Source organism: Diadema antillarum, unplaced genomic scaffold, assembly GCF_040938485.1.
Source record: "Diadema antillarum isolate AM-2024a unplaced genomic scaffold, OU_Dant_1.0 seq00000002_RagTag, whole genome shotgun sequence".
Taxonomy (NCBI): Eukaryota; Metazoa; Echinodermata; class Echinoidea; order Diadematoida; family Diadematidae; genus Diadema; species Diadema antillarum.
The window spans coordinates 1664638-1679404 of record NW_027271124.1 but is presented as its reverse complement, the minus strand read 5'-3'; the positions used below and the strand labels follow the sequence as shown (position 1 = coordinate 1679404).

The 14767-nt window shown below is 38.9% G+C and overlaps 1 protein-coding gene across 1 annotated transcript in view; it reads left to right on the top strand.

Moving 5' to 3' along the window:
• LOC139724884 (lysine-specific demethylase 5A-like) overlaps positions 1 to 14767 on the top strand; it is a 73884-nt gene that overhangs the window by 17059 nt on the left and 42058 nt on the right. The window contains exons 2-3 of the mRNA XM_071636007.1: positions 112 to 189; positions 2955 to 3014. Coding sequence (XP_071492108.1) covers positions 112 to 189; positions 2955 to 3014 — 138 coding nt within the window. The remainder of the gene's footprint in view (positions 1 to 111; positions 190 to 2954; positions 3015 to 14767) is intronic.

Here is a 14767-nt window from a genome sequence, read left to right as displayed (position 1 = left end):
AATGTTGTTTGAGTGTGTAAGACTGTACATGTGTACCTCACCCACATAAACATGGTGGATGTACATTGTATAACCACTTTACACACTTTTATTCTTTATTTCCATATGCAGGACTGGCAGCCACCCTTTGCAGTTGATGTTGAAAATTTCAGATTTACTCCCCGAGTGCAGAGACTGAATGAGCTTGAGGTGAGTAAAACAAACAAAATTACAACAAAATATAATGCAAAAACAAACAAACAACCAAACAGACAAGCCAATAGAAGAACAAGTAAATGCAAACAAAACCAGAACAAACCCAAATTACACACATCTCATTCAGAGATGTCACTGTACTGATTCTTGATGACTTCTCCATTTCTACGATTCTTCAGTTCCTCAACTCTCTGCACGCATTTGCTGCAGTCTAGAAAGGTCTCTGTATACGTTACCATGGTTGCATGATTGCCTTAATTGACTTCCAAAATTTCAGAGATGACCTCACCTGAATTGCTGGCATGTGATTTTTAGGTAGTTTTTCTTTGTCATCGTTTTAATGCTGTGTTGCAGAATGGAGGTGGAGCAATTTCTTGCATTATCATCAAGGAGGAATGCATGAAGCTGTGAGTGCATCTTGTGATCACTTTTTCTGTTGTCCCACTTTTAATCATCTTTGCTGGTTCAACACTTTCATCTAGGAGAAAGGAGGGGCATGGCAAATTTCACTGAAAGAAGTTGTGGCATCAAATGATTGGGTAAATGCCCTTCATCAAAGTGCTTGAAATTGGGTCATATAACACCTGTGACCTTCAGCCATTTAAAGTACAATCTTGTTTTCATTCAGTCACACACAGTGTTTCCATGATCTCTTTTAATCCCATAATGCTAGTAAATGAAACTGGCCTCTTGCTACAAGAGCAGCCTTACAATATGGAGATGTATTAAGCCCACTAAGATTAATATTCAAGGTCAAGATCATGCCTAAAAAAATGTAAGTTGTGCCATAAATAAAGACATTTCCTAAACTGCTAAGCGTACTATGCATACTAGTACAAATGATGTACATTATCTTATGCTTTACTATTGGGTTGAAACTGTAGCCTAAAGAATTATTGATAGCAAATGTAATGAGGAAATTCAACATTTGAGTGATGTTTTGCACTTTTGATTTTATGAATGACACATGAATACTTTTTGTATTTATATTTTAAAATTATGAATAACCAAACGCATGAGACCTCAGTCTACACTGTATTTTTGCTGTTTTTAATGTCACAGTGATAACTGATGATCATTTAGGGGAATTGTCATTTTTGCAACATTTGATTATTGTATATTACCATTGGTGTTATCGACTATGAAAAATGGAAGAAAATGTCAAAGTGTGCTTGTTTAGTGTTTCAGTGACCCCGTGTGCTTCAATATTTGTATTGTGCCTCATGTCAGAGAACCAGTTTGTTTAGTCAGGTACATTAGCTTTAAAAAAAAAGCAAACAAAATAAGTTGGCATATTGTCTAGTAGATAATGTTTTCATTAGCTTTTTGCTGAAATTGCAAACAATTAAGGACACATTATCGCAAACTGAAAACAGCACAATATGAGATATCAGCAAGCCCAGTCATGACATCAATCCTCTGCCAGCATCTCCCAGAAAAACTTCCACACAATTAATGGGTATGATTGCACGTGTGAAACATGACAGTAAACCGAGCAAAGTACACTGTACGGCACTTCAAATAAAGCAGTAACTACATTGTACCTACTTCATACATGTATATATGTACATTGCAGAATGAAACTGTTGTGCAGGCTCAGTTACTTATGATTTAAGAGTTGAGAAGAGCTTCTCATAATTCATACATACGTACATGTACAGTATACAACTAATTGACAAATTACCTACATCGACTTAAATTTATGTTGATGTAGGGCAATTAGTTAATCAGTTGCATAAAAAACAATTCGACAGGAGAATATTATTAATTTGAATACATACATGTACAGTACTTTCATATCCGCAATCAGTTGATACTTTGCTGTGCAGCATTAATGTAAATATACTAAATTATAACAAACATTAATGTTTAAAGGGGATTACTGTAAAGCACTTGAGGTATTTTTGTGACATTAAAGTTTCATGAATTGCCACTGGCATTCAATACATATAATGTAGACAAAAACTTTTGCTTGCATTTTAATTTTGTGAATCTCGGCTCTTGCAAACTTTGCGTAATTAAAATGTACATGAAGATGTTATGGTTTTACAGTACTGTAATAATTGCCTTTGAACTGTTGAAAATGTCACATTGTATTTGTAATAAATGCTCAAAAACTCCATGCAGTTCACAGGAAATATGTGTTAGTTGAATAAAGGTGGTACAGGTGAACATGCAATGATATGTCCATGTGTCTTGGCAGAATATTTTTTGAAGACATCTTCAAATTGTTGATTCACAATGAAAATTTTCAAACCAACCTTTCCATGTTAAGTTTTGAATTAACCATGCACTTGAAAGGTTAAGTACAAATTGTAATTGTGCCACGTGGCATAGATATTGCCCTTCAAAAATCTATATTTGTCCATTGATTATTATTTGATGAACATGTAGCTTTCAAAAGTTTTCAAGTCAGTTTTAGAGCTTAATGATAAACACACATAATGCCAATGAGCCCATGAGTAGCCTACTTAGTTGTACATTGTACTTGTGCACACATGCATGCATGGTGTTCATAAGTGTTGATGCAAACAAAAGTGCCTACAATTTACCAGTTTGTAAATCAGCTTGTGCAGTGTACAAAAAACTCTGAACTTATGCAGGAATGTGGACCTATTGTGATATGGTTTTGTTTTGTGATATCAAGGAGAAGATGTCAGCACTTCATGACATACAGTATTGTATTTCCAGTAAAAAGTGTTAATGTTTTGATTTCTGTTTTTGTTTTTGTTTTCTCCCTGTCATTTTCATGTTCACAGGCAAAGACTCGGATCAAGCTAAACTTTTTGGACAGCATTGCAAAGTTTTGGGAGCTACAGGTAATGTTTAGTCTCAGGAGGGCTCTGCTACCCAGCTGTTCCTTTTTTCCCAGTTTAATATTGATCAGCTAGTTTAAAAGTTTGGGAATGATATACATATGTACAGTCCCGCTCGCGGTAACCTGTGGGGGTCCGTGTCACTCCCGCGATTACCGCGTATGCCCGCGTCCTCCCGCGTACTCCCGCGCTCTGTCATGCAGAATTTTCGCAAGTCCGTGGACGATGTGTGCGGCGCCAAAAATCGCGACAATACCGCACACAGTACAGGGAACTCCCGCCCACACGAGCGAGTGCGAGTTGTACGATCGCGATTGCAGCATGCATGCACACTGTGCACAGCATAAGCACAGCTACTAGCAGCGCGCGATTCAACGTTGTGCTTGTAGTGTGCTAGCTGTTCCTGACGACGCAATGTGCACTGTATGTATGTGTTACGAGTGGCGTAATCACAGTACAAAACTTGTACATATTTGAAAAACAAATGTGGAATCAATCCCAGCAAAACCCAAGTAAAATTTATGCTACATATCATTAAAGACTAGAAGACATTCGCATTGGACCACGAACGCAATGGTATAATATCGTTACCTTCTCATTTCGAGCGAGTCCCGAGGAGGCATCGAACGGCAAGAATCAATGCAACATGACAGTTTATGCAGAACGTCTAATTGATTTCCAGTCCCATGAAAACAGCACGATGTGTTTTTTGCGATAGTAGTACAGTATTCCTGTAGGTACGTAAAGTACAGTTTGTAGGCCCACTGGTAACTGACGCACCTGTGTCTCACATCTAGTTCTCCGACCGTGCTGTCGAACTTATGACCGCCGAGTCGATTGGTTGGCAGTACCAAAAATAATAATAATAATAATGGTAATAATGATGATAAATAAATAAATAAATAAATAATATTGCCTTCCATGTGTTTCTGGTACCGCATGGGCTAATATAAGCCTGTGCTAGTTCGTATCAGCTGTTAATTCCCTGTCACAGCGTAAGGCAACGTACGAGAAAGATTTTTTTTTTTTATTTCCATTTGTTTGCTTTACTTATGGCCTATATATTTGCCGTAACTTTTTGCCATACACGAACGTCAGAGAATAAAGTTTAGCAGAGAACCGTGAAAACACGTGTAGCCCCTAAAGAACGTGTATTCCCCGAAATGTCATTGATACTCACAACCTGTCGAGAAAAATGCGATCACAACAGCTGGCACGCGCGATCGACAATTTGTTGAGCGCCCCGCGGCCCGTTGCACTGTTTGTTTATTAAATTTGCTTAAGTTATATGAAAAGCTAGGAACCATACCGTGCTCATACGAAAAATAGAGCTAGAAAACAACTGTCGTATCGCTTAGAAATATCCGTAAGGAAATTATAGAGCTAAAAGAAAATTATGATGTCATGATAATAATGACATAAATGATTATTGGAATTAGCTTTTGTGAAGTGAGTAAATGGACGGCACAGACCCCTTGCAAAATGAGAGGAGACAATAAAAATTATGATTACAAGAGGAGGCAAAGAGTAGACACAGACGATGTAATACGATTCGAAAAATAAACGCATTTGTGAACTCTCATCTTCATAATGATTTGACAAGTCTCGATTTTACCTCGTGACTAGTGTATTCACTCAGAACTTCCCGTGAACACGCAGGGGAGTTGAAATTTGTAGCTCCCGCGATTCCCGCGTTCGCCCCAATGAACACGGAAGGCATGCAAGCTTTTGTACCTCCCGCGTATTCCCTCAACTTCCTCTGAACATCACGAAGGGGTGAGAGATTAGTGCTCCCGCGTTTACCGCAGAAGCGCTTTCCACTGAAAAGAGAGCGCGAACTTAATTACCCCGTAATCCCTCCTCTGGTATAGAGTAAGGGAAGGATGCGAGATTATTGTAACTCATTAAATGATAGAAAATAGGCCTACTTTGATGCTGATATGCATGTCTAGTACAGTCGTTGCTATAGTATACTTAAGTTTCTCAAATATAACCATACCCATAGATTATATAGTGCGTTAATTCAAGCAATTCCGCCTCCCTGCTTCAAGTCTAAGATCTCTAGCTGGTGCGGATTTGAAGAAAATGGTTCCAAGTTCATTACTACCTATAGTGATGGCCCTGAGCAAAATTGGCCATAACAAATACTTTGTCAAGAAAGTAGAGGGCAACGCTTGTGATTTTGATATTTTTTTCTTTAAATAATGAAAACGCTTGGTGCTCATGTAGAGGACAGATAGATAAAGACAGTTATACCAGTTTGTTGCTTGTCTAAAAGAAAATTATAGAGGTTATAGTAACAGAGTTATGATAGTAGTAATAATGACAGTATAATAAGTAGAAGACGAAGAACAGAAAAAGATTGATAAGAATAGATGATTGGTGTATTTATATGTGAGTACAGTACGAAAGATGAAAGTATTTGTTTGTTTTTAAGGTGAATGCTGAATACTCTAATGATTTGATAAATTTCCCTCTTACCATCCCACCATGGATTTTTGTTACTGCTGTTATCAAAATGAATAATACAAGGACTTGTAATGTTTTAGGGATTTATTTGCCATCTGATATTACTAGAAGAAAAAACGTGTACGGAAAACAAAATTTCCTCAATATTTGATTATGAACCAGAGCTGGTGGATTTGAAGAAGTACAGTATACAATTTCTGGTACGACAATCCTGAAAATTTTGGCCAAGCAGGACCAGTGTTAAAAATAAAAAATAAAAATAAAAAATACTCTGGAATGGATTTGTGTAAGGTTGTATTCACGCTGAACCTGCTGTGAAAACGGGAGGAGTCGAGATTTGTAGCTCCCGCGATTCCCGCGTACGCCCCAATGAACACGGAAGGCATGCAAGCTTTTGTACCTCCCGCGTATTCCCTCAACTTCCTCTGAGCATCACGAGAGGGATGAGAGATTAGAGCTCCCGCGTTTACCGCAGAAGCGCACTCCACAGAATAGAGAGTGCGAACTTTGAAATTACCCCGTAATCCCTCCTCTGGTATAGAGTTAACAAGTGAAGGATGTGAGACTATTGTAACTCAACTATAGAAAATAGGCCTACTTTGATGCTGATATGCATTTCTATAGTATATGCAGTCGTTGCTATAGTATACTTAAGTTTCTCAAATATAACCGTACCCATAGATTGATAGTGCGTTAATTCAAGCAATTCCGCCTCCCTGCTTCAAGTCTAAGATCTCTAGCTGGTGCGGGTTTGAAGAAAATGGTTCCAAGTTCATAACTACCTAGTGATGGCCCTGAGCAAAATTGGCCATAACAAATACTTTGTCAAGAAAGTAGAGGGCAACGCTTGTGATTTTGATATATTTTTCTTTAAGTAATGAAAACACTTGGTGCTCATGCAGAGGACAGATACCAGTTTGTTGCTTGTCTATCCAAAAGAAAATTATAGAGGTTATAGTAACAAAGTTATTATGATAGTAGTAATAATGACAGTAATAAGTAGAAGACGAAGAACAGAAAAAGATTGGTAAGATGATGGGTGTGTTTATATGTGAGTACAGTACGAAAGGTGAACGCATTTGTTTGTTTTTAAGGTGAATGCAGAATACTCTAATGATTTGATAAATTTCCCTCTTACCATGGATTTTTGTTACTGCTGTTATCAAAATGAATAATACAAGGACTTGTAATGTTTTTAGGGATTTATTTGCCATCTGATATTACTAGAAGAAAAAACGTGTACGGAAAAAAAAATTGTATAATATTTGATTATGAACCAGAGCTGGTGGATTTGAAGAAGTACAGTATAAAATTTCCGGTACGACAATCCTGAAAATTGTGGTCAAGCAGGACGAGTGTTAAAAAATAAATAAATAAATAATATTCTGGAGTGGATTTGTGTAAGTTTGTATTCACGCTGAACCTGCTGTGAACGCGGGAGGAGTCGAGATTTGTAGCTCCCGCGATTCCCGCGTACGCTCCAATGAACACGGAAGGGATGCAATCTTTGTACCTCCCGTACGTGCATTCCTTCAACTTCCTTTGAGCGTCACGAGAGGGGTGAGAGATTAGTGCTCCCGCGTTTACCGCAGAAGCGCTTTCCACTGAATAGAGAGCGCGAACTTTGAAATTACCCCGTAATCCCTCCTCTTCTGTATAATAGTCTTCACAAGTAAAAGATGCGAGATTATTAAGTTTAACTCCAGAAATAAAAGAAAATAGGCCTATACTAGCTACTTTGCTGCTGATTATGCAAGACTGGTACAGTCGTTGCTATAATATACTGAAGTTTCTCAAATAAATATGCGTTAATTCTAATTGTTCCGCCTCCCATATACTTCATGTCTGTATAAGATCTCAAGCTGGTGAGTTTGAAGAAAATGGTTCCCATGTTCACTATACTGATGACCCGGTCCAAAATCGGCCATAACAAATCTCTGTAAAGAAAGACTAGTATTGGTTAAGTGCAACGCTTGTGATTATTTTTCTCTTGAATAATGAAAACACGTGGTGCTCATGCAGAGGAAAGATAGAGAAAGACAGTTAGTTTGTTGCTTGTCCAAAAGAAAATTATAGAGGTTAATAGTAACAAAGTTGTTATGATAATACTAATAATGACAGTAACAAGTAGAAGAAGAGAACAGAGAAATATTTGATTAGATAACGGGTGTAAATAATCGTGAGTATATACAGTTCAAAAGGTGAACGCATGCTATTTTGTTTATTGGGTGAACGCTGAATAATATTGCTGAGTGATTTGATAAGTTTCCCTCTAACCATGGATTTTTGTTACTACTGTTATCAAACTAAAAGATAAAAACAAAGACTTGTGATGTTTCGAGGGATTAATTTGCCATCTTTTATTACTATATACAACGTTTCCGAAAAATGTATATATACATTGTATAAAATTTCATATTTGATTATTCATTATTTTATTAAGAACCGGAGCTTGTGGATTTGAAGAAGTACAGTATAACATTTCTGGTACGACAATCCCGAAAAATGTGGCCATGCAGGACCTATGTAACAAAAACAAAAAAAGTATGTTCTGGAATGGATTTGTGTAAGCTTGCATTCACGCTGAACCTCCTGTGAACACGGGAGGAGTCGAGATTAAACTTTGTAGCTCCCGCAATTCCCGCGTACGCTCCAGTGAACACGGAAGGCATGCAAGCTTTTGTACCTCCCGCGTATTCCCTCAGCTTCCTCTGAGCATCACGAGAGGGATAAAAGATTAGTGCTCCCGCGTTTACCGCACTCCACTGAATAGAGAGCGCGAACTTTGAAATTACCCCGTAATCCCTCCTCTTCTGTATAATATAATAGTCTTAACAAGGACAAGATGCGAGATTATTTAACTCCAGAAATAATAGAAAATAGACCTACTCTGATGCTGATATGCATGTCTACAGTCGTTGCTATATTATACTAAAGTTTCTCAAGTAAATATAACCGTATATACCCATAGTTTATAGTGCATTAATTCAAGCAGTTCCGCCTCTCTGCTTCATGTCTATAGATCTTAAGTTGGTGAGTTTGAAAAAATGGTTCCCATGTCCATTACTGATGACCCGGACCAAAATCGGCCATAGCAAATACTCTGTCAAGAAAGTATTGATTAAGAGTGCAACGCTTGTGATTTTTTCTCTTGAATAATGAAAACACGTGGTGCTCATGCAGAGGAAAGATAGCGAAAGACAGTTTGCTGCTTGTCTAAAAGAAAATTACAGAGGTTATAATCATAGTAACAAGGTTGTTGTGATGATACGAAATTACAGTATAGAAGAAGAAGAAGAAGAAGAAGAAGAAGAAGAACAGAAAAAGACTGATTAGATAACAGGTGTAAAGATGTGAGTATGAGGTTCGAAAGATGAACGCATTTGTTTGTTTAAGGTGGATGCTGAATACTATGCATTTGACAAGTTTCCCTCTTCCCATGGATTTTTGTAACTACTGTTATCAAAATGCAGAACAAATCAAAAACTACTTGTAATCTGTTGATGGATTTACAGGTTTGCCATATTACATGTGATTGTATACTATGAAAAAAAAAGTTTCCGGGAAAAAAAAAATGATTAGTAGAACCAAAGCTTGTGGATGGGAAGAAGTACAATATAAAATTCCCGGTACCACAATCCCGACAAAATGTGGCCATGGATAGGACTAAATGTAACAGAAAATAAAATTCTGGAATGGATTTGTGTATGCTTGTATTTGCTCAGAACCTCCTGTGAACGCGGGAGGAATCGAGATTTGTAGCTCCCGCGATTCCCGCGTTCGCTCCAAGGAATATGGAAGGGGTACGTGCAAGCTTTTGTGTCTTCCGCGTAATCCTCAGCACCCAAAGTATTGTGGAGCTGGTAGCACTTTCCGCGTATTCCTTTAACATTTAAGCCTCTGAACATCATGAAAGGAGTCTGAGATCAGTGTTGTGCTCCCGCGTTTACCGCAGAAGAGCACTCCATTGAATAGTGAGTGCGAACTTTGAAATTGCCCCTCTGTATCCTGTCTTAACAAGGGGAGGATACGACATTACTGTTACTGTTACTGTTACTGTTACTCCAGTAAAGAAAATGAGTTTGATAACTGGTGGGTTTGAAGAAAAGAATGCACAGTTCATAAATACATGAAATAGACATTATAGTGATTGCCAGGACCAATATCCTGCCAAAACATGAATATTCTACGAAGAATGTATATAAATTGCATATCGAGCTCCTCGCTGTTTGTCTTCCTCTTTTTCTTTTCTTTTGACTGATGAAACCATTTGGTGCTCAGAGGAAATATAGAGAAGACAGTTGCCTTATTGCCTATCGGAAAGGACATTAAAGAGGTAAAAGAAACGAAGTTACGATGATACTAGAAGACGCAGAGAAGAGCAGCAAGATTGATCAGATTAAGGATAGTACAGAATAGATTATTTGAATACAATTCAAAAAGTGAACGCATAGTGAAACCATAGGTTTGCCTTGACAAATTTTTCTTCGTCTGCGTGTGATGAACACTTAGTAAGGTTATGAAACTATGTGACAAGTTTTCCCTTTTCACTTCATTGGATGTCAATGAAATCTGCAATATACACTTGATATTGCAACAACGTCGAGGATTTTGTTTGCCACGTTACGACTCAAGTTTCCGGGTGTACAACCATCATTTGGATATTCACCGTATGTAATATTTTGCCGCCAGATGAAGAAATGCATGATCACTCCGTGTCGTGGCAGAGGGGTAAGCTTTCGTTAATAGCGTTCATCAGATATTTAACATATACATTTAAGATCCGGAGCTTGTCGATGGACATGTGAACCAAGACCTTATTGAGAAGGGCAAGCATTCTGTCAAGGAAGTGATGATAATGATATACCGACAAACTCTTCGTGAAAGTGAGGAGAAAGGTAAGTGAAAATAAAGCATGCCTATTATACAATTTCAATAATTGCCTGTGGTCTGTGAAGGCATTAACACTGAAAGTGGTCATGTAAATGAGAAGAAAGGTAGTAGCTCCCGTGTAGTCCCGCTCTCCCTGTTTAACTCTCAATAAGGGAGGGGACGGGTAATGACCCTTGAAGCTCCCGCGTGCTCCCGCATTTTGTAATCACAATACAGGCAAGTTGATTACGACCTTTGTTGCTCCCGCGTTTTCCCGCGCCCCTTCTCTCGATACAGGAGGGGTAATCAGCTTTGAAGTTCCCGCGTAATCCTGCACACCCTACTTTCAATACGGGCGGGATACGAACCTCGTCACTCGTGTAATCACGCACTCTGGATATCACTTATGAAGTATAGTTGGGGGAGGGGCACTCTCTACTCTCTATACAGGAGGGGGATACGAGCTATGTCACTCATGCGAAAATGAGAAAGGGATATACCCCGTGCCAGAAAATAATTTTCCATCACACCATGATGCGTTAACTATATATAGTATATTCCATTATCGCTAAGTGATTTAGGCCACTAAAAAAAGAAAAGAAAAAAAATGTAGGCACTTTGTATTCATGGTACTGTTAGATCAAAGATTCAGAGCTTGTGAAATTGAGGAAATGCAATTATATCTAATTGAAAACAGGGATATAGGAAACAAAAATCATATATTACATTTTACTGTATCTATCTGATGATCATGATTTTAAAAATGTTCAGGATATCACTTTTTGGTGCAAATGTGTAAGTCAGTTGTATCACAAAACATCCAACCATACCTTTTTTTTTCAATAAAGCCTATATATCGCCATTTTTCTCATTAAACCATAACTGTAGAGAAGAAAATGTGAGCAAGAATATTTCATTGCTTAATTGTGCAACACAATCTTTTTTTTTCCAGAAAAGTATGAATGTGAATTTATTGCCAAAGATTGAAGAACTTTCCCCAGAAAATGTGTCACAGAGCAAGTGCATAAATTATAAAAGAAATAGAAAGGCTTTTTGTTATTTCTCTGTTGGTCTACGATGTTTCATCACCTGATTAAACAAAAAAGGAAATGTAAACGGGCACAAAATAATACGGCAGGGGTACGAGCTTTATAGTAACTCCCGCGTTTCCCGCACAACGCGCTCTCAGTACGGGAGGGGTGCGAGCTTTGTAACTCCCGCGTTTCCCTCACACCCTGGGGTGGGGTACGATCTTTGTTATCCGAGCTTTGTAACTCCCGCGTATTCCCTCAACTTTATTGTGCAACCCATTTTTTTTTTCGTGAAAAGTATGAATGTGAATTTATTGCCAAAGATTGAAGAACTTTACCCAGAAAATGTGTCACAGAGTAAGTGCATAAATTAGAAAAGAAATAATGGATTTTTGTTGTTTTTCTGTTGGTCTACGATGTTTCGTCACATGATTCATGATAAAAAAAAGAAAAGAAATGTAAAACGGGCACAAAATAATACGGCAGGGGTACGAGCTTTATAGTAACCCCCGCGTTTCCCTCACACCCTGCTCTTAATACGGGTGGGGTACGATCTTTGTTATCCGAGCTTTGTAACTCCCGCGTATTCCCTCAACTTCCTCTGAGCAGGGATGAGAGATTAGAGCTCCCGCGTTTACCGCAGAAGCGCACTCCACTGAATGCGAGTGCGAACTTTGAAATTGCCCCGTCATCCCTCTTCTGGTATAGAGTTAGCAAGGAAAGGATGCGAGATTATTGTAACTCAAGGAATAATAGAAAATGGGCTTACTTTGATGCTGATATGCATTTCTAGTACAATCGTTGCTACAGTATATATTTAAGTTTCTCAATAATAAACGTAAGGAAGTAGATTGAGCGCAACGCTTGTGATTTTGCTTTTTTTTTTCTTTTTCCCTTGAATAAAGAAAACACTTGGTGCATGCTCATGCAGACGAAAGATAGAGAAAGATAGTTTGTTGCTTGCACAAAAGAAAATTACAGAGGTTATAGTAACAAAGTTGTGATGATACTAATAGGCTTACTGTAATGACAGTAATTAGAAGAAGAAAAAAAAAGAAAAAGAAGAAGAAGAAGAAGAACAGAAAAAGATTAGATAACAGTAGAGAAAGTTTCCCTCACACCCTGCTTTTAATAGGGTGGGGTACGATCTTTGTTATCCGAGCTTTGTAACTCCCGCGTTTCCCGCACAACACGCTCTCACTATGGGAGGGGTGCGAGCTTTGTAACTCCCGCGTTTCCCTCACACCCTGCTCTTAATACGGGTGGGGTACGATCTTTGTTATCCGAGCTTTGTAACTCCCGCGTTTCCCGCACAACACGCTCTCACTATGGGAGGGGTGCGAGCTTTGTAACTCCCGCGTTTCCCTCACACCCAGCTCTTAATACGGGTGGGGTACGATCTTTGTTATCCGAGCTTTGTAACTCCCGCGTTTCCCGCACAACACGCTCTCACTATGGGAGGGGTGCGAGCTTTGTAACTCCCTCGTTTCCCTCACACCATGCTCTTAATACGGGATGGTGGGGTACGTTCTTTTTTGTAACTCTCGTATCCGAGTTTTGTAACTCCCGCGTTTCCCCTCACACCCTAGGGTTCGATCGTTGTAAACTCTCGTATCCGCGTGCTTTGTAACTCCCGCGTTTCTCCCACACTCCTCCACTGAGTACGGGAGAGATGTGCAACTTCCCCGAAAGTGAGTAGCGATTTACGGATACCGTACATGTAGTAATTTCTTCACAAGGTTTTCTCCGTACAAGAATACATGTATTTTATTGTTTAAAGATGAATCTTTTTTTTTTTTCTGGAAAATTATTGCATGGTTCGATGTGAATTTATTAACAAAGATAGAAGAACTCTTCTCAGGAAATGTGTCACTAGGTGAGTGCACGAAGTCGAAAAGAAAGATATATATTTTTTTTTTGTAATTTCTCTGTGAGTCCAGAAAAAAACTTCGGGAAATCACGTGCTTGTAACATCGCTCCATTCGTAATACAGTGTACTGCTTTGCAGTTATGTGCCGTGGACTGACAGGAAGGTAGAATCGAGTCCCTTTCACCTCGCTGCTTACAGGGCCCTATCCCTCCGTGCGAGTTACTAGTACGATGTGCTGGCACGTGGAATTAAATTACAATGAGGCAGCTTTCTTTGCGTGCTTTTCTTCTTACTCTGCAAATAATTGCAACTGTCACTGAGCTGGTTCGTCTGCAAGCACACGCGCTATGCAAGGATGTACCTGTAGGCCAACACAGCGCAAATCGCACACTCAGCCATGCGAAGCATAGCATTGTTCATACATTGCGTTGATCGTACATCGGGCTGTTTTGGCGTGTTTCCCACACGATAAATCGCACGCGGTCTCGCTGCGTTGTACTCCCGCTGTATTCCCGCGTATCCCCGCAGGTATGTCGGAAGTGAACACCGATTTATCCACTCGAAGAAGCACGCGGGAATACGCGGGAGTGACACAGGTTACCGTGAGCGCTACTGTACATGTTCTGATGGTGAAGACTTGCCTGTTCGAGATCTGGTTGTTGCCCAGCAGTGAATTTGGACTTGAAATGTTGAGCATTGTTTTGTAAAGCGAATATAAATGGTTTACTGATCATGTGTTTTTAGTATAGGAGCTTGCAGAGGTATACACTACAAACTGTAGTATCAATAGACATTAATTACGAAGCAAATAAACGCCATACTTGAGAGCCTTGGTATGCCTCACGTTCTTTAATGAAAATGTAGTTCACAGTGCATCATGCATGTTATGATAACTATTATAGCCACTTAGAGCCTACTTATTTGTCATAACATTGTGATACTATTAAACTATGTGAATGATTTGTTTACAAGGAAAAACTCTTCCATCTTTGCCATGGACATTATATGAGGATATATTCCCCCTTCCTTGTCAATTCAAGTATACAACTAGAGAAGCACTCTGAGAGTGCAGACCTCCACCAAGCACTTCATTTCCACCTCTGATCGTGTTCTTCCAATGACAACAGTGATTTCTATCCATACGTACATGCATGCTGAAAATCGCCCGATTTCCCATTATAGAAGCCTTTTGTTATGTCATCAACTTCAAGCTGCGCGGCACGCCTCGCCCTAACAGAAACCAAAGCACACACTTTAGTGCGCATATGAAAATCTCAAAAATGCGCAGCTTGAACTCCCAAGTTCATTGATCCTACCTGCCAAAATATTGAAAATGCTTCATAAAATCCATACAAATTTCCAGAATACTATCAAAATTTAATCATCTGTTCCTTGTGTCATTCTCAACCTTTCTTGCAAGTTTCATCCAAATTGGTTCACAACTTTTTGAGTTATTTCATATACGGACATACAAACAAACAAACAAGCCAACAGTAATGAAAACATAACCTCCC